This window comes from Chlamydotis macqueenii, chromosome 10 (assembly GCF_036417535.1).
Source record: "Chlamydotis macqueenii isolate bChlMac1 chromosome 10, bChlMac1.mat, whole genome shotgun sequence".
NCBI classification, from domain to species: Eukaryota; Metazoa; Chordata; class Aves; order Otidiformes; family Otididae; genus Chlamydotis; species Chlamydotis macqueenii.
In genome coordinates this window covers 10,174,908-10,197,758 of record NC_141565.1, presented here as the reverse complement: position 1 = coordinate 10,197,758, position 22,851 = coordinate 10,174,908, and the positions used below count along the sequence as shown (strand labels likewise).

The 22,851-nt window shown below is 45.6% G+C and overlaps 1 protein-coding gene across 4 annotated transcripts in view; it reads right to left on the bottom strand.

Annotated features, from left to right (window-relative positions):
* Window positions 1–1,598: 1,598 nt before the first annotated feature.
* The window catches only part of FLNB (filamin B), an 88,015-nt gene continuing 66,762 nt past the window's right edge, over window positions 1,599–22,851 (bottom strand). For 2 of the 4 annotated variants that reach the window (XM_086756020.1, XM_086756016.1), the window contains 18 exons: window positions 20,849–21,096; window positions 18,999–19,073; window positions 18,173–18,275; window positions 17,139–17,279; window positions 15,437–15,565; window positions 14,796–14,969; window positions 14,483–14,641; window positions 13,899–14,102; window positions 13,136–13,288; window positions 12,697–12,819; window positions 11,872–12,138; window positions 11,307–11,444; window positions 11,101–11,216; window positions 9,124–9,256; window positions 7,900–8,076; window positions 5,222–5,440; window positions 4,071–4,274; window positions 1,599–3,355 (listed from right to left, as the gene is read on the bottom strand). In XM_086756020.1, the coding sequence (XP_086612146.1) occupies window positions 3,168–3,355; window positions 4,071–4,274; window positions 5,222–5,440; window positions 7,900–8,076; window positions 9,124–9,256; window positions 11,101–11,216; window positions 11,307–11,444; window positions 11,872–12,138; window positions 12,697–12,819; window positions 13,136–13,288; window positions 13,899–14,102; window positions 14,483–14,641; window positions 14,796–14,969; window positions 15,437–15,565; window positions 17,139–17,279; window positions 18,173–18,275; window positions 18,999–19,073; window positions 20,849–21,096 (2,951 nt within the window). In that variant the 3' untranslated portion in view covers window positions 1,599–3,167. The remainder of the gene's footprint in view (window positions 3,356–4,070; window positions 4,275–5,221; window positions 5,441–7,899; window positions 8,077–9,123; window positions 9,257–11,100; window positions 11,217–11,306; window positions 11,445–11,871; window positions 12,139–12,696; window positions 12,820–13,135; window positions 13,289–13,898; window positions 14,103–14,482; window positions 14,642–14,795; window positions 14,970–15,436; window positions 15,566–17,138; window positions 17,280–18,172; window positions 18,276–18,998; window positions 19,074–20,848; window positions 21,097–22,851) is intronic. The other 2 variants (XM_086756019.1, XM_086756017.1) reach the window with 2 other exon arrangements.

Below are 22,851 nucleotides of genomic sequence, written 5' to 3'. Positions count from 1 at the left end.
CCTGACTTGTGGGCTGCCCTGGGTCACTGGCCACCACCAGGCAAGGGTCCAGGTGGCTACTGAGGGCACTGCCAGATCTAGCCATGTGCTTGCAAGACAATTTGGGCCAGTGGAAGAGGGATGGAGGAGTTCCCAGTAGGACTCACAGGCAGCAGGTGGCCAAATCCTACTGCAAACCACCACCAAGGAGAGCAATTATAAACAAAGAAAAAGAACTTAAGTTCAACAAAATTGGCAGAAATAAATAATTCCACAGCTAGAGGTGAAAAACCCCATACCAGGCCTCAGTAAATAACGAAGAAAGTACATCTCATACCATTGCAAGTCTACCCAGGAAGAGACACTGGGATGCCAGTAACCCAGTACACACCAGCACCCCAGCCCCACAGCTGCCTGCTAAGGTCGGCACTGCACATGGAAACCCTCACCACGGTGCCAAAGATCAAAAGCAGAGCACAGTGTTCCCCAAAGCACCACTTGTGCACAACACAAAGTCAGTCCTCAGCTGCCAGAGGTGGTGGAGTTGGCTGAACCTCGTTGCCAAAGATTGACACAGCCAAGTTGCACCAGAAGCTCTTCTCATCATCACTACCACCAGGTGCTTGCTGTCCTTAGCAAGTGAACTTTTGTGGTCACCCCACAGCTATCAGTGCCCATGCAAGGCAGAATTGCTCACTTGAAGCAGAGCTCAGCTTTTACTGGAGGTAACCTTAGACAAGGTAACAATCAGGGTCCATCAACTTCACAGACGACTCCCATTAATTTCAGCTAGACCAAGACATCAAGCAGCCATAGGCAAGAGAAGGCCAGACAAGAGCAGAGTTACTGGGAAGTAGGACTTACACAGGCACAAGGCTCTCAAGGTTTACTCAACCCAACAGCTGTATCCAGGTTTGTTTTGTTTAAAAACACAAAATAGGAGGTTCAGGCTGACATAGCACAAAGCTAATGAAACACAGTTAACTATAAAAAAAACCGAAATAATCTGATAAACCTGGGGCAGGAAAGTCCTTGGCAGCTGCTGCATCTCAGGTTTCACCAGGGCTTCCAGCAGGAGCTGTGTTTGGGAAAACATCTGCTGGTTTCCATGGCCGTGTGCCGGAGCCGGCGGGTCCCAGGTGCAGTGCCATGCCGGGAACCACCTTCTGCAAACAACCCCGGGGAGGCCGGAGTGTGGCGGGTGCCGCTGGCAGCACCCTGGGATCAGACCTGTAACTGGGGACATGCTGCTCCCCAGCTCCACGGCCCCAGTACCTGGGGTCTACGGAGGGGAAAACCAGCACCACCGCGTCATGCCCCACTCACACTCTACCTGCTGCCACCCAGTACATTTACACCATGGCTTAAACTTTTGCCAGACATTTTGTTTTAGGAAAAAAAAAAAAAAAAAAAAAAAGAAAAAGAACAGCAATGAGCTTATGCCCAAGTTTTTCATAGCTACCTGCACGGCTTGTGAGCCAGGGGTCATTCGGTCTGCCTGAAGCTCTGCATGCTGTAGTTTTAGTTTGAACTTCACTGACTACATATGAAAAGAATCCAATGTTGGATTTAACATGCAGTTTAATGAAGCAAACATTTCTATTTAATAAGTTATAAGATACAATTTTACAATCCTGCATTTTATTCCAGTTTAATTTTGTTTTTACTTCCTAGTTTACAATGTAGTGAGCATTTCACATTAAGGCACAAAAAAAAAGCACAGTAAAAAAACCCCAACCTTCCTTTATTTCCCCAACGACTGTGCTGGAGAGTAGTGCATCCACACTTAACTAAAGAACCATAAGCGTGAACTTCTCCGTAGGGACAGACAGTGACATTTCAACAGGTTTTCAACAAATCCTACCTTCTCCTAATCACAGAGTTAAAGCTCATTTGGAGAGTTTACTAAAGCCCCAGCAGCTGACAGCAATTCAGATACGCACTTGGGAAGTAGCATGGAGTAATCCAGGACAAACAGAGAAGTTATAATGGAAGTTTTCACTCCCTGGCCCTCAGCAGGAGTGCCTTTTGCAGCACGAAGGGGACTTCAGGAAAGATGAGCGTGCTTCAGGCATATCTCCTTGGACTGAGTTATAATAAAATGACTTGCACCAAAGACAAGTTAGTTGATTGGTATTGCTATTATTGGTAAATTCGTACACTCACCCTCCCTCCCGCCCCACACCCAACTACAGATGTGGGATCCCATCGCCAGGCTGGCTTTTTTGCACCATCTCAGCTCCTCACGTGGCCCACAGCCTCCAGGGAACCGCTGATCATCCTCCAATGCACCACTGTGCTCCGACCTGCTTTGATTTTGGATCACGCAGGTGAGAGCTAGGCCTGGCTCAGCAAGTTTAGGGGCTTTATTTAAGCCAGCCAAACCGGGGATTGTTCTTAAAAATAACAAAAAGAGTGTGGACAGTTACCTGTAAAGTTACAGAAATCTCACCAGAATCCCAAGCTAATTAAAACAGCATTGCTAGCATCATGGCCAAAAAGCTACCTGTCTTGATTTACAAAGCGTTAACATAGAAAGGCTGAAAGCTTCCAGGAAGTCATTTTCAGTCTGCTTTTGGTTTGCTATAAAAGAAACTTTTCCTAAGTGTAAACCATTAGCAAAGCATTTTCAGAAACATTTTAAATTTGAGTGGTAAAGCCACTTTTAGTAGCTTTTTATAATGTTAAGCATTAAAATTGATCAAGTATACAAAGGCACCTATTATAGTACCAGTTTTACCTCATTTCTTTACAGAAAAGAATTTGAACTGGGGACAGCCCAAGTCATATTCCATAACTAAAACTTAAAGTCTCCAGTCAAATAAAATCAGTAGTTAAGATACCCAATTACAAAGACAAATTCCAGTTTTCAATTAACATCTAAAGACTTTAACATCCACAAGGGAAATTAATGTCTAGTTATCCACACGATTCTCCAAACATTAACAGTGACCCGGACAGTACTGCAAAGGTACGATTTGAGGAGGACGTTAAATAGATTGACATTAGGTTGGTAAGTAGGATAGAAGTGAAATGCTTGTAAAAAATAACGTTACAAAGTTTACTTCTGACCATATTGAAATGTGAGCTGTGTGTATCTAGATACTGCATTTTGCAACAGGACTGCACCCAGTATAACTCTACATCTGAACTGCAAACGCAAAGATTGACTCTGACACTTGGCGAGTTTAAGGAACGGTGACATGGAAGGGACTCCCGGGGATGTGCTCGTCGCCCCATTTCACTGCCAGAATATAGTCACCCCTTTCCTTGACGACATATGTTACGTTGTACTGATGGCTGCCCAAATGCTTGATGGACACCTCTTCGCATGGTATTGTAGGTCCATGGACACCAACCAACAGCATATTTGAACCTACAGCAAAATAACAGACTGTTAGCATTCCTAAGCTTAAGTAAACAAGCGTAGCTGTACCATAATATATTAGCTCCATAACACAAGGATTTTATTATTTTAATTCACAGAGTGGTAGTCTGAGGTATGGCTAAGCTTATTTGGTATAAGAATTAATTTTATTTAAAAAAGCCTCTACCCTCATAGAGGCAAGGGTTTATTTGTGCATTTTGCCAGACCTGACAGGCTACCACTATCTAACCAGAGCACAGGAGACACGAACATTGCTCGTGAAAGGGAGCAGGCACTGCTTTCAAGTACTTCATTAGAAGTTAACCGCGGAGACCAATGAACACGGCTGGCCTGTAATCCATCCACCACAAAGCTCCCAGATGATGACGATCAGTGCTTAAGGCTTATGGGAACAGCCTGCATTACAGGCTACAATGCACCACAAGAGTTGCTTAAGTTTAGCAACCTGTTTGTTCTCATGCCATAACCCTGGTGTTTCTCTCAGGAGCACCTGGCTCAGATAAAGCCATTGGAGAGGAACTGGCATCTTTACGGCCTCTACATTAGGACTGATTTGGTGAGCACTGTGTAACATTGAGTTTTTCTTTAGAACCAGAGCTCTGAATCTCCTCCAGCTCTGAATTTTAACTTTGCAACTTGGTTTAGGGCAAAAAAAATGTCCAGCTAAACCACCCTGACATTCCGCTGGTTCCTGTACCCATACCTGCTTTGCTGCAGTCAACAGAGAAGGAGCTTTTCTGACCCACAAAAGCCTTTGAGAGTCCTGCTCCCCGAGAAACCACCTTGCTAGCATCGGAGGTGGATTTGGGAATGGCGCTATAGCAAGTTTCAGTTGACGACCTTGTCACCGACTCTACCAGGATGGAAGAAGTTTCGTTGGTGCTGCCTGGGCTAACGAGTCGCTGTCCTGGAAACAGAAAAGATTTCTGACATTCAGATTCACCCCATCTGAAAGGCATTTACAAGGAGATTTCGAAATCCTCCTAATGACCAGCATACATTCTGCATCCAAAATGCATTTTCGGAGAGGAGCAATTTCCTAGTTGGGTTTTTAAGCTGAGATCTTCCAGCAATGCTGGCAACAATCCCCTCCCAGAGCCCTTGAGTGGTTAAAGGACCACGGGAACTTCAGGATTCATTAAGCAAAGCTGGCTGCTTAAGAAGAGTTAATTGTGCTCCAATCACCAAATGCCAAAAATGACTCGAGTTGGCAGAAAAGCAGGTGCAATTTTGCAATAACCCATTTTGAAAGCAGAGCATGTCCCAGCCCAGGGGAGCGCAGTCCCTGCTGTCCGCTCCCAAGAACACCACCACGCCACGGGCACCAGGAGAGGGTTCACTAGCTCAGGGGCAGCAGTAGAGATGAACTCCAGACTGTGCTTAAACACAGAGCTGAAGAGAGAAAGAGCTTCCTAAACCAACCTTCCTCATATAATCTAAAAGCCTCCCAGACATTACTGACCTTTGCTTAGGTGACACCTGCACCAAAATGAGACCAAGAGGGGCATCACTTATGCTACAGGCAACCAGGTTTCAGGCTTTGAGGGGGAAATGGGTAAATAAGTAATATTTCCCTACTGCCAATGCAATACCCTAACGCTAGGTCAGGATTTAAGTATTCCCCCCTGAAGCTGTTTTACGGCCCTGGCATAAAAGCTGCTAAGTTCCATGACTAATGCTCCTGTAGCCTGCTTTGAGATGCCTCATCCAGGCTTTGGACTTGATGGGGAGAAACATTTCACTTCTCATGTGTTTGGGCATCTAGACCTGAACGCTACACTATCTCAGAGGAACAGATTTGCTGAATGACACAAACTACTTCAGGCATACAGTAAATACTGGTTAGCTTTTTACCTGTAACCTTTGCCTTGAAGGGGCTGCCCACTATGTGGTTAGGTCCACCATATTTAACTCCAATTAAATAGTTTCCTGGAGCCATGGGTGTGTACATGACTTTGTAACCTTCTGGAGTTTCCTGGCAGTCCATTTTCACCTTTGATGGCCCTTCAATTGTAACAGAGAGGGTACCTGGACCAGCCTTGGTCGTGTTAATGAAAAACTCCGACTGCAATCCTAGAAAGACGTAGCACAGTAAGACACACACGTCCTCACACCCGATGTCACAAAGCCAGCCTGTTAATACATAGGAACGGGTAATTCTGTGCAAGACAAGGCTGTAGGCAGGGAGGGATGGTGTGCCTCCCCCCAGCATCCTCGTACAGGCCAGCCCCGACTGGGGGCTCTGCACCCTGCAGCCTCCCCACCAGCATCGTGGCTCCCTCCACAGCTCACACTGTGTGACTGTGGGGCAGGCGGGAAAAGCGGTCATGAGAGCCCTTTAGGACCAAAATGGAAGGGTTTTGGCATCAAAAGACTGGTTTAGAAAACTCTTAGAAAAAGAGCCTTTCTACTAGGCGTCAGAGCCCGCGCCGACGCAACCTCCTACACGGCTAAGGTCGGGAATGCTCGGAGCCATCTCACTGCCTGGGCCATAAATCAGCAGTGAAGAGCGAGAGACAAGGGGCAGGAGATCTCCTGGAGGAGACGGGTGTTTCAACTGCTTGGCAACAGCACTCCAAGCAGTTTGTGGAAACAAAAGCTTGTTTAATTACAGCATCTGGTTAACACAGCTGAATTACTGCTGCTAATACTAAGCCACAATGCCAGCAACACAAGAACAAATTAAGCAAGGCTTTCAGCCCCCAAGTAATTTACTGTCAAACTCTGGCTTCAAATATTTATGATCTTTGGGCTGTTGTATCAGATTCTGCTGAGGAGGAGTAAAGTGCTCAAGCTCAATCAAAACCAGGATGGTTATGGGAAAGTTTACTACAGCTGCAACTAAAGCATGTAAGTGTGGTGATAAACTGGGGAGAAGTTTCTAGCCTCTCCACACAAGAGGCTGTTTTGCAGTGCTGGAAGAATCCAGTTCCCACAGAGGACTGCACCATCTTCCAGTGCTTTAGCAGTAAATCTCACTGGCATCACCTGCCTGGGAGGTAAGGCGGCCAGCTTGCAATATGCACTGTTCAGCCAGAGGAAAATTAATTTCCAAAGCCAGCAAGCTTCATGGCTTCTCACTGAAGACTTCTTGCTCTGAAGTCACTGCTTTTCCCCTGTGCCCCAAATGAAGGCTCACATTGTTGGACGCTGCAGACTCATGCCCCTCCTGGGAGGAGGTTTCAGGTGCTCAGCCACCGGCTATTGAAACCTCTACACTAGATCATTGTTCAGAAACGCTGCTCAGCAGCTCCCAGGGCACGGAGCTTTTGGCAGCAGCCAGAATTCAACAAGGGGGCACAGAGTAACTTTGCTGAAGTTAAACAGTCTATTTAGATTAAAAACAACCCCAAGCACCTTTATAGATGGAGAAAAATTCCCCTGTCCCTGATGCATCAGTGGCTAGTATTAATGAGTGCTTTTGTTTCCACCTAGTAAAGCAGCACATGCTATAATAGCTTTATTTTATATAGTATATCCACACATTTCCAAAACCAACTTGGTTTCTCCAGAACAGCTGAAATTTTGAATGAATAACTGCAGTATTGTTTTTCCAGTGAGGGGGAGAAAAAAAAAAAAGTATAAAATAGAATCCACAAAAGGATAAAGTGATCTAGCTACAGCCTTGCATTTCAAAAGGTAAAAAAAAAAAAAATAAAATCTCAAAACACAATTATACTCTGTTATTCCCCTGTGTGCACGGCCCAAGAAAGCACACGATTAAATAAACCAAAGTGCATATCCTGGAATGTTTTTATATTTTCTTACAAAGGCCATAAATCATAAAAAAAAAAAACCAAAAAAACCTAAAACACCCAACAACCCAAATTCTACATTCTTGAGTTGAGAACTGTCAGATGGGACAGCCACAGCAGATACCTAGGTGTCAGATTTCCAAGAGGAGTCAGCGTTCATGCTGCATCCGAAGCACGTATAGCAGACCACAAACAGAACAATCCACTGCACTCCCTAAAGTTTACACTTCATATTACGTTTAACTCAAAACTTCTTAGAGGTACAAGCACTGAACAAAAGGTAACTGGATACATCCTTGCACCCATTTAATGAATAGGGGTGTACAAGTGAAACAGGATTCCTTCAACTAGACAGCCAACTCAATATCTGCGTTCACAAAAGCCTCCAGCCTCTACAGATGTCATGTTCACACGTGGAAGGGAGCCGGAGCATCTCCAGAGCTCCAAGATACCACTGATGTGGAGCTAAGCTAACCGGCAGAGTCGTAGCCCAGCTGCTAGCCCATTTAAGTGAACTCGTGCTGCAATTGCTGGTTTACAGAGGTTTTAAGTTCGTTAAGGCTCAGTATAGCCTGCAGACTCACTAATCAGTGGTTATAAGACTTGAGGAGCATGCGAGAAAGCAAGATTAGCTTGCGCTCAGATCAGCAGAGCATGTGGGTTAGTTCTGCTGCCTTAGCAGGTAAAGTCATAAAAATACGCCTACAAACAGCTTCTGGCTCTCTCAGAAAGCCAAAATGCAAACAGGCCTGTATCGAGCTGCAAAAGAAGAGTTACCCGTGCTGCCGCTCTCCAGGCCGGATCCGTATGCTGTGACAAGCGCGGGATTGCCCGCCTGCCCCGGCTCGCCAACACGCACTTTGAAAGGGCTGCCCACGACATGGCTCCCGTTGAACTTCACATCAATTGAGTGGATGCCATTTTCATGGGGGATGAACCGAACGGCATACTTATCTGCAAGAGAGAAGTGGCTTTTCTGATACATCAGAGAGAACAATAAAACAGCAGTTAAACCCAACGCAGGGCTGGTTAGCAACCCACGCAAGGCTTCTGTAGCATTTCAACATATTTTAGTCTCAGCTTTAGTAAACTCAGCTACGCAAGCTGCTAAGCTCCTATTTAAGTAGAAAAATGTGTATTTATCACAGGAGGTGTCACGGGTTGCATTTTCACCTTGTCTACCAGGACCTGATCTCAGCTGTCATCTAGTCTGCAGGGTGAGTTTTAGGGTTCTTTGCCTCACACATGCACTAAACATGACAGCTTAATCACAGCCCAACCTGTCAGCGGTTGAGGGAGCAGCGCAGAGAAGAAAAGCAGCTGGTAGGAGCAAGCCAAATCTTAGCAGTGGGCTGAGCACACTGCTCTGACACCACACGCACTGCACCTTTGTTTAATAAAGTAATTTAACAATCTGCTGATATTTAACATTTCTGATTGCATGTTAACCCAGAGGAGGGACTGATCTTTCCCCAGTCAGATGGCTGCTGTCTGTCCATAGCACAGACCATAACTCATTTAGACTTCAAGTGGAAAAGAAAAGCTCATTGCTGAAACAGGTGTTGAGCTTTCTGTGGTGTTTGCTTATATTCAATTTCCTTGATGTTTCAAAAGAAGGAGTGAGTGTGAATTAAAAATAAACTACTAGTCAAAGATGAAAGCATAGCTTTGAAAAATAAACTTCTTCCCTGGCTAAATGCAACAACCACATTATATTTCATTTATGACTAATATCACTGTACTCTCACTGGCAAGCCAAGACTTAAGTATCTTTATCTCACACAAGTTAGGGCTCAGTCATTTCATGAGCTATCTAGGAAAAGTGCGGACATAACCTGATGGAACAACTCTTGACACCAAGATGTCATTCTCCAAGCAAGGTGTGCTTGTCCCTTGGGTACACTGTTCGCAAGCCAAAGGGACTGCACCCCCTCACTATGGGGAGCAAGCATGTTTTGGAGGTCACCCAGTTTGTTTTGACCAACATAAAGCCATGCTCACCTGGCTCCAGCTCAGACACGTGGCATTCTTCTACAGCTCCAGAGGGGCTGTGGACTTTAGCATCGATCTTGCCCTTTGCCCCATTCAGCCTTATAGCAAAGGATGCTGGCTGATTAACTTTTAATCCAGACTCCTAAGAATGCAACAGTCAGATTATAAAATTTAAACTTCTTGTTTCAGACAACACAAGATTTGTGGCAGGGAAATAACCACTTCAGCACGGTTGGGTTTTTTTTTTTCAGATTTCAACAAAAGGCATAAAGTTGCAACTTGCATTAACTCTCAGATCAGAAGCTCTCTCCCTCTTAGGGAGTCGCTGGTTTAGGACTCACTCACGTTGGCTAGGCTGATTTCTCCTACAGTAACAGACCATTTTTGAACCCAGACGACTCTGACAAATCAGGCAGAGGGAGGTTTACGAGACTAGTCATCCGTTATCACTGAGGCCAGCCCCCAGTATTCGGGCACTTGATTTAAAGGATGTTTAAGCTACAGCTTCATTTTCAGCCCATTCATTCATCCCAGATTCATTCAGGGGAAAAGCCTCTGATAATCCAGTTGTCTGAAAGAGTAATATGCGTGTTTATATTTGCCACAAGAGGCTACATTTAGAACACCACCACAAGACATCTTAACATGCGAAAGTAATTTAAAACACGAAACCAGATGTTGCCGTGCTGTCAGGCCATCGATGGAAGGCGAGGCAGCTCGGCATCCGTGCTGCAACAGTCCTCAACTAGGGCAGCCCATGCAGCTATCCAGCAGTAATATTTTATGCTGAACATACTTTACCTGATTTTGTTTTCAACTAAATCCTGAAGAGGGAAATAAATACAACTGAGTAGAACTGAGGTACAATGTATAAAGCAAGTCCCTGATGTGGGTTTAGTGGAGGCTGATGCTGCACATTGCGTTCCATTACCAAATACTCAGCTTTATCTGCCTCTCCAGGACTTAATTGAAGGAAGCATTCCTGTCAAAGAGTCTTTAAATGAAACACAAGAGAAACATCAATACCACAGCGACTAATTAACGCCCTTGTAACTCCTGGTTAGAAGAGATACCATTGGATCAGGCTGTCATGATTCATTTACACAGCCAAGGTGGAGGAGTCCTGCAGTTCTGGCAAACTCCTGGGGACCACAGCTGGGATATATTTTTTAAAAAAAGCGTCAACTGAAGTACTAATAGGTTATCACCACTCGAGGTGGACTGAGTAGTATATTTAGACACAGATTCTCAGTCTCACGTCCAAGTTTCTGGCTTTGGAGGTTTAAGTCAGGTCTTTAATGTTACTTGTACTTTAATAAACGTAACCACACACACATACACACAAATAATATGGTGAGGTTAACAGATGAGCCCAGACCAACTGCAAAGATGGGATTCAGTCTGAGACTCACTGACATTCATGAATTATCTGAGCTGCAACTGTGTGGTTTTGTGACATCAGTCAGAGCAAATTTGTGCTCTGACTTCATGGCGGGGCCCCCTCCATCCACCCACATGAAGTGGCAGCAATGCCCCAGCCACGCTGCCTCACCCGTGGAAATCCAGCTCCCCAGTCCATGTGCCAACTGAGTAGCTCAGTACCAGCATGACCACTGGTGGTTCACGTTCATGCTTCAGTTCTCCTTGGCCTCCCCTAGCTAACGGGGTGGAAAGCAAGTTTTAGCTCCTCCAACACTATTTATAGAGTCTTTTATTCTTAATACCCAAGCATTACCACCTGTGATACACTCAGTTGAGCCTTCTGCCTTCAAACTCTGGCTAGCCAGAGCTGGGCCAGCTCTAACAGCCCAAGTCACCAAGGGCCAGCTGCCAAAATCCTCTCTCTGGCTGCAAGATGAACTTGAAAACAAGCACCAGCCAAGGCAAGGCTATCACTAAGAAGAAAGGACAACCATTTTGGTCTCAGAGAACAAGGACGAAATCAGTCTGTGTGGCAAGTTGTGGAGATGTTTCCTTATGTCTCACCTGAAGGCTAGTGACAGTGAGCCTGCGAGCATCATCGGAGGGAGCGATGACGGGAACCAGGTAGGGGCTTTCAGGAATGTGCTCATCATTGAACTTTATGGAGACCTCATAGTTGCCTGAGGGGAGAAAAGAAGCAGTGAGTGTCCTTACTATCTCCAAAAACAGCATACAGTGTTGTTTCAGTACAATTTGGTCTTGGTGCATACCTGGCTCTTGAACTATGTATGATACACCACAAGATCCATCTTTATGGTCCTCAAAGGCGATTTCTGCTTTACTTGGGCCTTCTACAGCAATAGACAGTCCACCAGCTCCAGCTTCCCGTGTCCATATACTGAACTCAGCTGTTGAAGCACACAAGTGTAAGTTTGCTGTTGGATTTCAGCTTCTTCCTAACAGACCATGCAGCATCCTATATTTCTGTGTATGAGGAATGGTACCTCATCCCATCTTCCTGGGTGATAATACTTAGGAGCCTCTTGGAGAAACTGCTGTTAGCCTTGAATTAGCCTATCAGCCCTGCACAGCACAGCACACCTTACAACCTCAAGCTCATTCTGGGTGAGCACTGTTTCCAAACTAGCCCGTCTGCATGATGAAGCAATATTATTTCTCTGTGTTTCTCCACTGACCACTCCTAGCTTGGAGCGATCCTATGGTGTCACATTAAGCTCTTCTCAAGCTCTTAAGAGGAGAAGCCAACAGAAACCGCACTGCACTGCAGCCTTGTCCAGAACAGGCATTGGAGTCTAGCAAGAGCAGAGGACTCACCTGGAATGCCCGTCTCTCCACGCTCCAGCCCTGGGCCTCCAGCTCTCACTTTATGGGCTCCTCCCTCACCCAGCGGACCCACGGTGAACTGGAAGGGGCTGCCTGGCACCGGCTGCCCTCTGTATCTGACATCCACAGTGTGGACTCCCATTTCTTGTGGCACAAAGCGAACGCAATAGGTGTTTTTGTCAGCTTCTACAATTTCTGCATCAAAGTTCCTTCCAGAGGGACTAGTTACCTGGGCTGTCATATCCCCACAATCAATTTCTAACAAGAAGAGAACAAAAAATGCAGATTAGAAAGTGACAAAGGGTTCTGGTATGTTGTTTATGGAAGCAGGGCCTGAGCTCAAGCGATTTACACAGTACAAATTACAGGAGAGGCATGAAGGTGTATGCTCAATTAGATGCGGGCTGCTGAGCAGCAAGCCCAGCCAGTTACAGCTTACCAGGTGCTACAGAGGCAGATGAAGAGGCTGGATAAGTGCAGCCCGCTAAGACTGGCCTACGTAATTCACATTTGCCAGACAGCAGTACAAACACTTAACAACCAACATGATGATCCTAAACCCCTGGGGACAGGGTGAGCTGTGCAACTCACTCTCCAGTCTGCTGTACACAGAACAGATTAAGGCCCCTTTAGTATTTATTTCCCCATATGTTGATCATGGTTATGCTTATTTTTAACCGTTCAAAGAGACCGCACTACCAGCATTTCTTCCCTAAACTATCTTAATACAAAGATGTCTTAACAACACTTGCTTCCACTGCTGGAGGTACACCCACAAGTGCAAGTTATGGTTATGGGGATAAGAATGTTGCTTACCTGGAATTTTTAGGTTCAGATCACATATGCTTCCTACTGTTGCAACAGAGGGAGCTCGTCTTGTTCGCGTGATGCTCTCCTTAACTCTTCCTTCACCACTTATCTTCACAGTAAATGGGCTGCCTGTAAGTAGCACAATAAGTCATTCCTCCTCTGCTCACCACACACTGCATCAAGGGGAGGACTGAAAGCTTCCTCTGACTTGTACGGCATCATAGTGGAAGTTTTAGAGCCAACTAACAGTCAGGTCTAAGTGAAATGCACCAGAACAGGTTTGGATGCTTGCTACTTTTGGAGGGTAATGGTGGGACCTCCTTGAATCTTTGGGACTTATGGTATGAGCCAGATCACACAACCCACCTTGCAGTTCCAGTGCACCAGCCAGCTAGTTAAGACTACTGTTGTACTAACCAGAAAGTTGCCGAACACTCCTGCTTACCTGGGATATGTTCATCTGCAAATTTAGTGGACACAATGTACACGCCAGGTACGGTTGGAAAATAGGACACTTTGCAAGTTCCATCTTCTAGGTCTTCAGTTTGGATATCTACCTTGCTGGGTCCTTCAACTGCCAGTGAGATCCCACCATAACCTACAACACAGCTAAGTTAGCCTCAGATTTCCATAGCGCTATGATAAATTTGACATAAAACAGTCCCAACTCACAGCAGTAGCTAGTTGGTAGGTTTGTATCAGAATGGGCACAGGTGAGTTGCACAATGCCTTAATGACATTTTTGTAGTCCTAATAGTCAGATATTCAAGGTATAGTATGCATTCAGCTCCTAAAATGCTCTGACTATATCCCTTTCACTTCATAAATGTTGAAAAGTTAGCTTCAAAGACTGTGGCCTAGGCTCCACATTAAACAATAGGGAAATATCTTCCTCATTTCCTTCTTGCTGTACAGAATGATACCAGAACTGGCACCATCAAACAGAAGAAAAGCTTCATCAGTGCCTCAGTGACAGTCCCTGTTGGCTGTAACAGAAGACATCAGCCAAGACCGTGCTTTGTAGAAGTTAATAGCATTGTCTGTAGTTAATAACTGACAATCAAGACCATGCATGCTTAATACACTATTTGCACCTGCTGCTTTGCAGCTTGTGACCTGGTGGTCGCACACTGAAGAAGATAATGCTGTCATTTAGAGAGGATACACATCTTGCACCATCTCACAGTTCCTGTGCAATGGGAACTAACCTGCATCTCTTGTGTCTACAATGAAGTCACACATTTCAAAGGTTCGTCCTTCTACCAAGCCACGTCCAAAAACTCTTGCTCGCCTGGCATCTCCTATCTCAGACTGGACCACCATGATCGTTACAGGGCTGTTTGGAACATGGCTTCCATTTTTCTTGATGCTAACCAGATGTTCTCCTACTTCCCGTGGAATGAATGAGATTCCTACAAAGCAGAGAAATGTGACAAACTTAACTTTTTATGCATGTTGTACTTGACCACACCAAGAAATGAAATACTGAGAGAGCACTCTCTTCACACACGTTGAACTGTTGTTCTCAAATGGGCCACAAAGCTATTCACATATGCTGACACAAAGCACTTCAATCACAACCAGGCACATCACATGTAAGCTAACACATGAGGTCATGTCTCATACTCTTCTGTCTTTGGCCCGCTGTACCAAACAATATTAACTGCTTGGTTTGACAACGCTCCTCCGGGAGGGAGCAGAGAAGTCAGCCATTTCACATGGCAAAGCAAACTGGAGTAGAGGCTACTATACTACCCACTCATCCTCTCAGATCAAGGCTATCAGAGCTTACCAATGTGGTTATTGGGTAGCCTCTTCAGAAGGCAAGGCTCATCGCGACCTGATGGGGCTTTAATGCTGGCTGTTAGGAGACTGAGATCAGTCTCATTGATGTCCAACAAAAAGTCAGCAGCAGAACCAAGCTTAACCTGGGACCGCCTTCTGTTATCATCTGCATATATAAAGAGCAATGAGTCAGAAAATATTACAAGGTTAAGCGCAGAACAAGTCTGAGGACTTAATGTTCCTGCCACAAACCAGGTCTCCTATACTATCAGAGGTTATTTTTTCATTATGAAGTGCTTCCAGAAGTGTAAACTTCATACCTGTGATCTTGGCCGTGAACGGACTGCCTGGGATGTGCTTGTCGTTGTACTTGACCAGGATGCTGTAGTTTCCAGGTAGAGTGGGCAGGTACGTGACTGTGCACGTCCCGTCTTTGTTATCAATGCAGCTGATCTCTGCTTTTGAAGGTCCTTCAATGGCCAAGTCCAGCCCACCTAGGAAACAGGGAGAACAGCACTTCTGTAAATCTTTGTGCACACAAAGTCAAAAGACTTGGTATTGAAAATGCAACTTAGGTGCATGTTTTCAAAGGACAGCAGCAAAAAGAGCTCAGGCCAAGCCAACCAGAGCACAACTGTATTCAGTCTGTTAAGATTTACAGAACAGCAATTCCAGATTCAGTCATCATCCACTAGATCTAAATGGCCTTCAGTTCATTTTTTATTAAATTAATCATTTGCATGCTGTACTACAGGGTACCTCTACTGCTCTCGGGAAGACTAAGACAGCTTTCACTGCAAGTTACAGCTTGGTGAAATCAGTTTCACCTGATATTTGCACAAGTCATTTGTATTGCACTAGAGATATATAGTTGGACAGATGAATGCAAATTAATCCTGATGCACATCACTTTCAAGAAGTTCCTAGCTTAGGGTAGGATGGGTTTAAAGAACAGACTCACCCTCTCCTGCATCTTCTGTGACAATGGTGAAAGTTGCTGGTTTATTGGCAACCCCATAAATGAGGCCAGGTCCGTAAGCAGACACACTGCCGCTGTTTGGATAATTCACATAGAACTGCAGAGGGCTCTCTAAATGGAAAAAAAAACCCCACAAAACAAAAGCAGCACTTTTAAGGATGAGTGGCGTGGACTACAAGAACAAAACAGACATCAGACTGCTCTGACTCAACACAATCTTATTCTCATGCTTACTGAAATCTATAATCTTCAATGCTATTCTCACTACTTGATCTTTGAAGAACATTTATGTTACTGTAATGCACTTAAAAAAAAAAAAGCCTCCCCTTTCATCTTTAAAAGATACTTCTCCAAAATTTGCTCCACATTCAGTCATGACAAATTGTTACTCAAATTACCAGAGATAAGCTTCAATGATGCTGTAAAGGCTCTTACTCGTTACAAGTTTATTTTTAGCACATTCAATCAGAATATGACTCAGAAGCTATCAGTTCAGGCAGAGATCCTGAATTTTGGAAGCTCAGAACTGGGAACTAGCACAGCACATTGTCTGACTCAATGAACCTGAACTAGCAAATTTGAAGGGTATCCAAAAACATATTTGCCAGCCTCAGATTAGCTAAGTGGGTGCACAAGAACAAAAAGCACAGTCACCAACAGCCAGTAATGGTTTCAAAAAAAGGCACAGATAGCTCCAAAGCTAAATTTTGCAGCTGAGACAGTAGAAAGTTTGATTCATGATAGACTTCAAGAAAGCAACATTACAGCACATCATCCTTCCGTCCAGGTGCAGGGTAATGGTCTTCCTGAATCGATACCTCTGACAGCTTGGCGCTTGTGGAGGTGCTGTATCCATACAAAGTGCTGAAGATACTCAAGTAGCATCACATTATCAGCCTCCCTGCTTCAGCCAAAGTTATCCTGTGTTTCTGTACACCAACAGAACCAGCAGCCCAGTGCAGGTAGTGCTGAAAGTATTTTGTCTACACATCCTTCTACTGATCTGCCTCTTTTCACCTCAGCCCCACACAGCCGGCACGCCCGGAGAACCACGGAGCAGCCCCAGCCTCCAGGCGAGGCAGAGCTTTGGCTGGGGAGCTGGTGAAGTAAGGACAAAGAAGAGAAGAGAAAGGGAATGAAAGGCAGCGGTTTCTGTTTGTCAAGAAGCAGCCAGGAAGAAAGAAAGATTACAGCATAGTGTGCATGTGTGTTTTATTTTATTGCAATGAGATGGAAAGAGTAACTATAGTGTTTCAGCCGCTTAGTCCTCCCCACAGCTTGGAGACTTTAGGCCAATGCAGTTTTAAGGATAAACATATACTGTAACTGCTAGTTTTGTTGAGCACCACGGCAGTAAATTTCAACCCGAAAAAAATGGAAGTTCAAAAATTGTATGTTTCTTCTTCATAATAAATGCCACAAAAGCTAGTTTCCAAAACCAAAATCCATTTTAAGCCTGGCTGGTACTTTTAAACCACAATGAAAGCTCACATGTGCCGGCACTTACTCCTTTGCTTTAGCTGCTCTCCGGACTGCTTGCAGATGAACTGCTGCCGAACAGTATGGCGTCCTTGGCGGTTCTTACTGCAGTGTATACAGCTAAGCTATACAGACCTCCCCGGGGAGCAGATGCACGAGCAGGACACTGCACCAGGATTTGCGTCGCCTGCTTTGTCAGACTCACCTGGGATGTGCTTTCCCATATATTTTATGTGCATTTCATGCAGGCCGACCTCCGTAGGAGCATATCTCACTGTTACTGTGCCGTCTTTGTTATCCACAATATCAGGCGTATCCGTCTTTCCAGAGGGCATGTGTACTTCACCTACAAAAAGCCACCATGGGAGTTACAGAAGAAGCTGCCAGCTTCCCCTCTCCCACCCACAAAGAATTGTCTAGCCATTTTAAACAAGTGTTCTAAATTGTTAAATTCCTTACCCACAGGCACAAATAGGAGACTAATGGGAACACTAACCAGACATGTTTTCTACTTAAGCTACACAAATACAATGCAGCCGTAGACATCTGGCAAGCAGTTCTGTGACCTTACAGACTCTACAGGCAGGGCTGTTTGCTTCAGCACTGAAATTTCCATGGCAAGCCCCAGAAAAGGAACTGATCTACCTCGTCGCAAGACGCTCCCTCTCTTGCGGCTCTTTTGAAAAAGAAAGATTGATTGAGCCTTCAGCAGGGACAGATCAGGGCTTGAGGTGGGATTGCCAAGCTAGAGGGCAGGAGGGGACACAGCCCATGTGTGCAGGAGCTTAGTGTAACTGGGGTGTTACTGGGGTGATGCTCTCAGCTGCCAGACCTGTGGAAGAAGGGTCATCTGCTTTGGAGAAGGTATGTGACAGGAATGCAGGATTAGACTGTTTTGCAGCATCTGCACAAAATAATGGAGCTTATCAAGGATGCATGTAGCTGCTCCACAGGGGAAAAAGCAGCAACAAGTCCTACAGTGCAGTAGCTCACAGCCTAACACTGAGGACCATGGCAGCACCAAGAATCCCCTCGTTTCACTCAAACCATTGGTGGGGTGTATCCTACTCATCCTCAGCGGGTATCACTTGATGTGAAATTAAACAACTAAGTTGCCGGTGGGATACAATCCTCCCCTATACACTGTGGTCCAGACCACCCAGACTGTTAGTTGCAAATGGATAAACAATGCTGACAAAAAGCAAAACCTCCCAGAGAGGCTATGCGTACTCCAGGTACCTGTTATTTCTCCTTTCCTCACGGCAAAAGGGATAACCATGTCAAAGGGCCTGAATCCCATGCCGTTCATGTCTCCAACTGGGACATAAGCTTCTTCAGTGACCTAAAGGAAGCAAAAGGATGGGACACTTGAAAAAGGACTGTAGACCCCAACAAGCACTGAGCAACTCAACAGTGAGCACAAGCAGAAGAGAGCGTGCTGTGATTATCGCAGCCAGCCACAGGAGTGGGCTCAACCAGAGCAGCGTCCGGCCAAGCTCTCCTTTGTAACACCACCACACCACAGAGCAGAGTGAATCAAACACGGTGTGAATGGAAGACATGCTGGAAAAAAGTTAAGAGATAAAAATGTAACGCAAAGGGATGGAAGACAATGTAGCGTATGCAAGACCCAAAGGGGCTCCATCTGAAAGGATTTAGTTGCTTAAGGCCTGGAAGAGAAAGTGATTTTTGAATGGGCAGAGTGATTGCAACACAAAATGGACAAAAGAAACAAGTTTCACAACACAACTTTGGACTCAAGACACTGTGCTATTTTACTGGGAAACAAAGCGATGCACTCAGGTGGTTGCTTTTGCCAACAGGAGACATTGCAGAAGTGGAAGCTGTACGTGTAATGATCGTCTTCATGTTTAAATGAGGCTTTATTTGGAGACTCCCTTCAAGCAGCAAAGAAAAAACAAGGTCTGGATCCCAAGAACAATTGATCAAACAGAAAGAATGAACACAATGACCAGAGCGATTCAAGCAGTCCCAAGAAGCAGGCTGTCATCTGAAATGGAACACAGATGGGGAAAAACAGCTGAAAAATGTAAAAATTGTGTACCCAAGGGCGGAATCCTGGGGGAGAGGCAGCCAGTGGCTCCTGCAACCGCACAGTGGCATCATCTCCATCTACAGCCTGGGCAGGGGTAAAGGCAGGTTAGGTGTTACTCTGGCACGGAGGCATTCCCACCTTTCACAGTACAGAACACACACCTCCTTCCAGCTCCTCAACACCTTCCTCTCACCGCACAGCACTTCCAGTTCTCTCACCAATGCAAGGACCTGGAATCCAGCCCGAGGAGCTGGGAAACTGCCTGTACCCACAGGTACTGGACACTAGGAGAAGCCACCAGCCATGTAGCAATGGGACAAAGCCAGTACATCCCATTGTTGGGAGCTTGAGAGGGAAGCTGGAAAGCTGTGCCTAAACACTGGTGGAATTGAATTTCTGAGTTGCTTTTTTACAGGACTGGTGCAGGGAGGGAAGTGAGAGGTTTAAACCTAAGATGCAAGTCCCCAAGCACTGCGCAGCACGGTGCACGAGCTGGGAGGCAGGGGAGCCTGTCCCCGTGGGAAGGCTGCTCCCAGCTCGTGCACTTGGGTGAATGACCCGGCCCACGTCCAGTCATAGCTACAAAGCTATTCTTCTGATTCATAGCTAGGACAGCGTCGTCAAGGCACCGAATGTGTTTTCCCCCGGCGCAGCCTTTCTTCCCACCAGACATGCCAAGAGGATGACTTGCAAATTCCCATCTCCCCCACTGAACGCAACAAGAGCGGCTGGGGCTCACACCCACGCACGCAGCTCCACAGGGCTCAGCCACCCCTGCTCCTGCCCACTTACACCACTGCAAACCACCCTAACAAAATAACCCACTGGAAGCTTAAGCATGGAAAGACTCCATTAAAAAAAACCAATGCAAAACAGAAATACTGCTGTTTCACTGTTCAGTCCCCAGCAGAGACACCCAAGTCAAACACGTACTGCATCAGTCAGCTAGGAAGTGGGAATTTTGGCTGGCTGGGAGCAGGCTCTCTGACCTCAAGAGGCATTTCCTGTGGTGAGTTTTGAGCAGCAATCCAGGGAGTCGTTTTTTCTCATGGAAATCTTCAGAGACATCAGTATCGGTAGCAATCTGCCGGATGGCAAGTAGGAAGAGCCGGCATGCCTGGCCCCAGGGACTCGCTGCGGGCTCCAGCCAGACTCAGCACAAGTACGGCCACTTGATTTCACGGACCGAGATGCGCCAGAGGCTGCCTTGGCTGAGAGTACAAGACCAAGGCTCATTTTGCCAACACTGAGAATTCTTCACATGAAGTGCTTCTGTGAGCCCTGAGACGCACCTAGTCTGCTCTTGACAGAGACTGGGGTTTTGTTCACCTTTTAAACCTAAACATCGTGAAGTATGGCACATTGGAAGTTACATAATTAGGAGGGAGATTTGGCCATAGCAGTTTAACTAGCATTTGCAAATAATTTTTAAGTGAGAGCTAACAGCCTGCTTCCCTGGGATCTGTCAGCAGACCGTTCCTTATTTTTGGGTAAACTTTATAATGAGTAAGAGGCGGACAAGTCAGAGCTCTGTATCTGACAACAGCTGAAGTAATTAGTTGTAGAAGCTTATTACAACCACCCTTACACCTAATTTAGAAGAACTACTACACGGCCAGGAAATGAAAAATGAATTTGTTCAGAGAAGCCAAGTCTTCAACCTCTGATGGCTTTTACTGCTCTTCACCTAACCATACTGCCTGCTCAAAGTAAGCTCTGCAAGTAACAAGGATTCATTAGCTCCTGCTAGTCTAATAAATACCTAAAAAACCATTTATACACAAAGTTAACCTATCACTAAATAAAATGTGGCAGCAGGAATCTGAGTGGGAGGCATTTTCAGAGCAGAGCGGGCTTACCATGACGGTGAAAGGACTGTTGGGAATGTCCACTCCACCAAAGCGGACATAAATCACATAGGTTCCTGGTTTGGCGGCAGTGTAGAAGATATCGTAAGTCCCGTCCTCATTTTCAACAACATCTGCTTCAGCTTCTGTCCCATCTGGCGTCAGGACGGTGCACGTCACTTTTCCCTTCCCTGCTGATTTGGCGTCTACCACAAAACCAACCTCCTCACCAGTCTTCACAGTGGGTGCAATTCCAGGACCTACAAGGCAATTTTTGTTACAGAAAGTGTTGAGAGGACAGTTTTCCCAGGCAGGCCGTCTGAGAAGCACAGCACCAAAATGGTTTTGGGAGCAGATGTACAAGCGACACTGGTAGCACTGGTCAGCACAATGGCATTCAAGAGCTGGCCACCAGTTTGCTTTCTCCTCTGCAATCAGAGAGGCTGGATGAGAACAGAGGGGAAAAAAAGTTTGAAGAAAGCGATGCCTTAACCCATACTCTTATCATCACACTCCTTTATGCAGAGCCAAAGGCACTATCTCCTGCCCCAGCCAGTGACTCGGCTGTCACCGCTTTCACACAAACCTCTCTGTGTAAGCAGCTATAAAAGCACAGCAGCAGCCACAGCCATGTTTCCTCCTACATCACCCACAAATGATTATCCACTGTTCTGCCACACATCTCAAAAAAAGAAAATAATGAAACAATGCCTAAACTGTAGCAATTGGATCCAGCCTGAAGAACGCTGTGTTTAAATGAGAACTATTAAGTCTTATTTGCAGTACATATTTAATACTCCTGCTTTTGACCACCGCTTGTTACCAGGTAAATGGCTCATTTTCCAGTGGCAATGAACTCCCTTTTTAATACCTTGACAGTATTCCAGCATCTGCTCCTACAGCGATTGTATTTCAGCCTCACGGCAGAGAGTCGGAGGCATTTCTTGGAAAGGGGAAATTTAAGCTGGCATCTGAGAGTAATCTCCATCACAGTTATTTTGAATAGCTAGCGACTTGAATTACTTGGAAGAGTATCAGATTAAGCCATTAAGGCCTCTTTTAAACAAATTCTGAAGCAAAGGGGATACCTGCCCCTCTGTGTTTTCCATTGTGCCAGGAACAGATTTCTGTTCAAACAGGCTTGAAAGCAGTCAGCTGCCATACAGACACCAGGTTGCTCTAACTGCACGATGCAGGTCAGCACAATGCCCAGACACTCTCTCAGGTCTACAACTACAGATTAAGTTTCCCTGTTCATTTTGGTCTTGCCTTATTTATTTATTTAAGTTTAAATCAGGGGATTTAACATTCAGTGGCATTCTTGTAACTAGTTCTTGTCACTTCTGCTCCCTGCCACAGCCTGCGCTGGCTGGGAGGTGGCAGCGTGCCATGGTGGCCAGCCCAAAGCTGCGTGATGACCACTCATCCTGAGAACGGCTAAGGGTTGAAGCTCTAAGTGCACTCCTACAGCAACAAATTTGGAGTCCCTCCCCTACACCAAGGCAATGATTTCTTTTGAGTCGTAGTAACTTCTATGTTTAGGTTCTGTCCTTCCACTCACACCTTTCAAAAGTCTGTTCAGACTCTAGCCAACCTTGTCCAGATAGAAAAGCAGCAGAAGTCTCCACGAATAACATCCAGCCTGAACAGGCTTTGCTAATGTAAGTATTATTAACTGCAGCCAGCTATTTACACCCTCAGAATTACTCCTGTTCTTGCTCGGAACTAGAAGCTGCTTGCAACGCTCGCAGTGCAAGGAGCATGATGCAGTGAACATGTGCAGATGTGTTACTCTTAAATCAACCTCACTGCATTTCTTAGCAGGATTTAACTAGGTCAAAATAAGCACCAGACTCCAGTTACATCTGGCTGTTTATAACTCAGGCAGCTCAAAAGATTTTGCTGAAGACTGCAAGAGATCTCTGCTCATCCACAGGGTGGATGCTTCTTTATCTTTAGGAAAGCCCCTCTTGTAAGGGCAGCCAGATTACACAAGTCTCTAGCGTCTTACACCC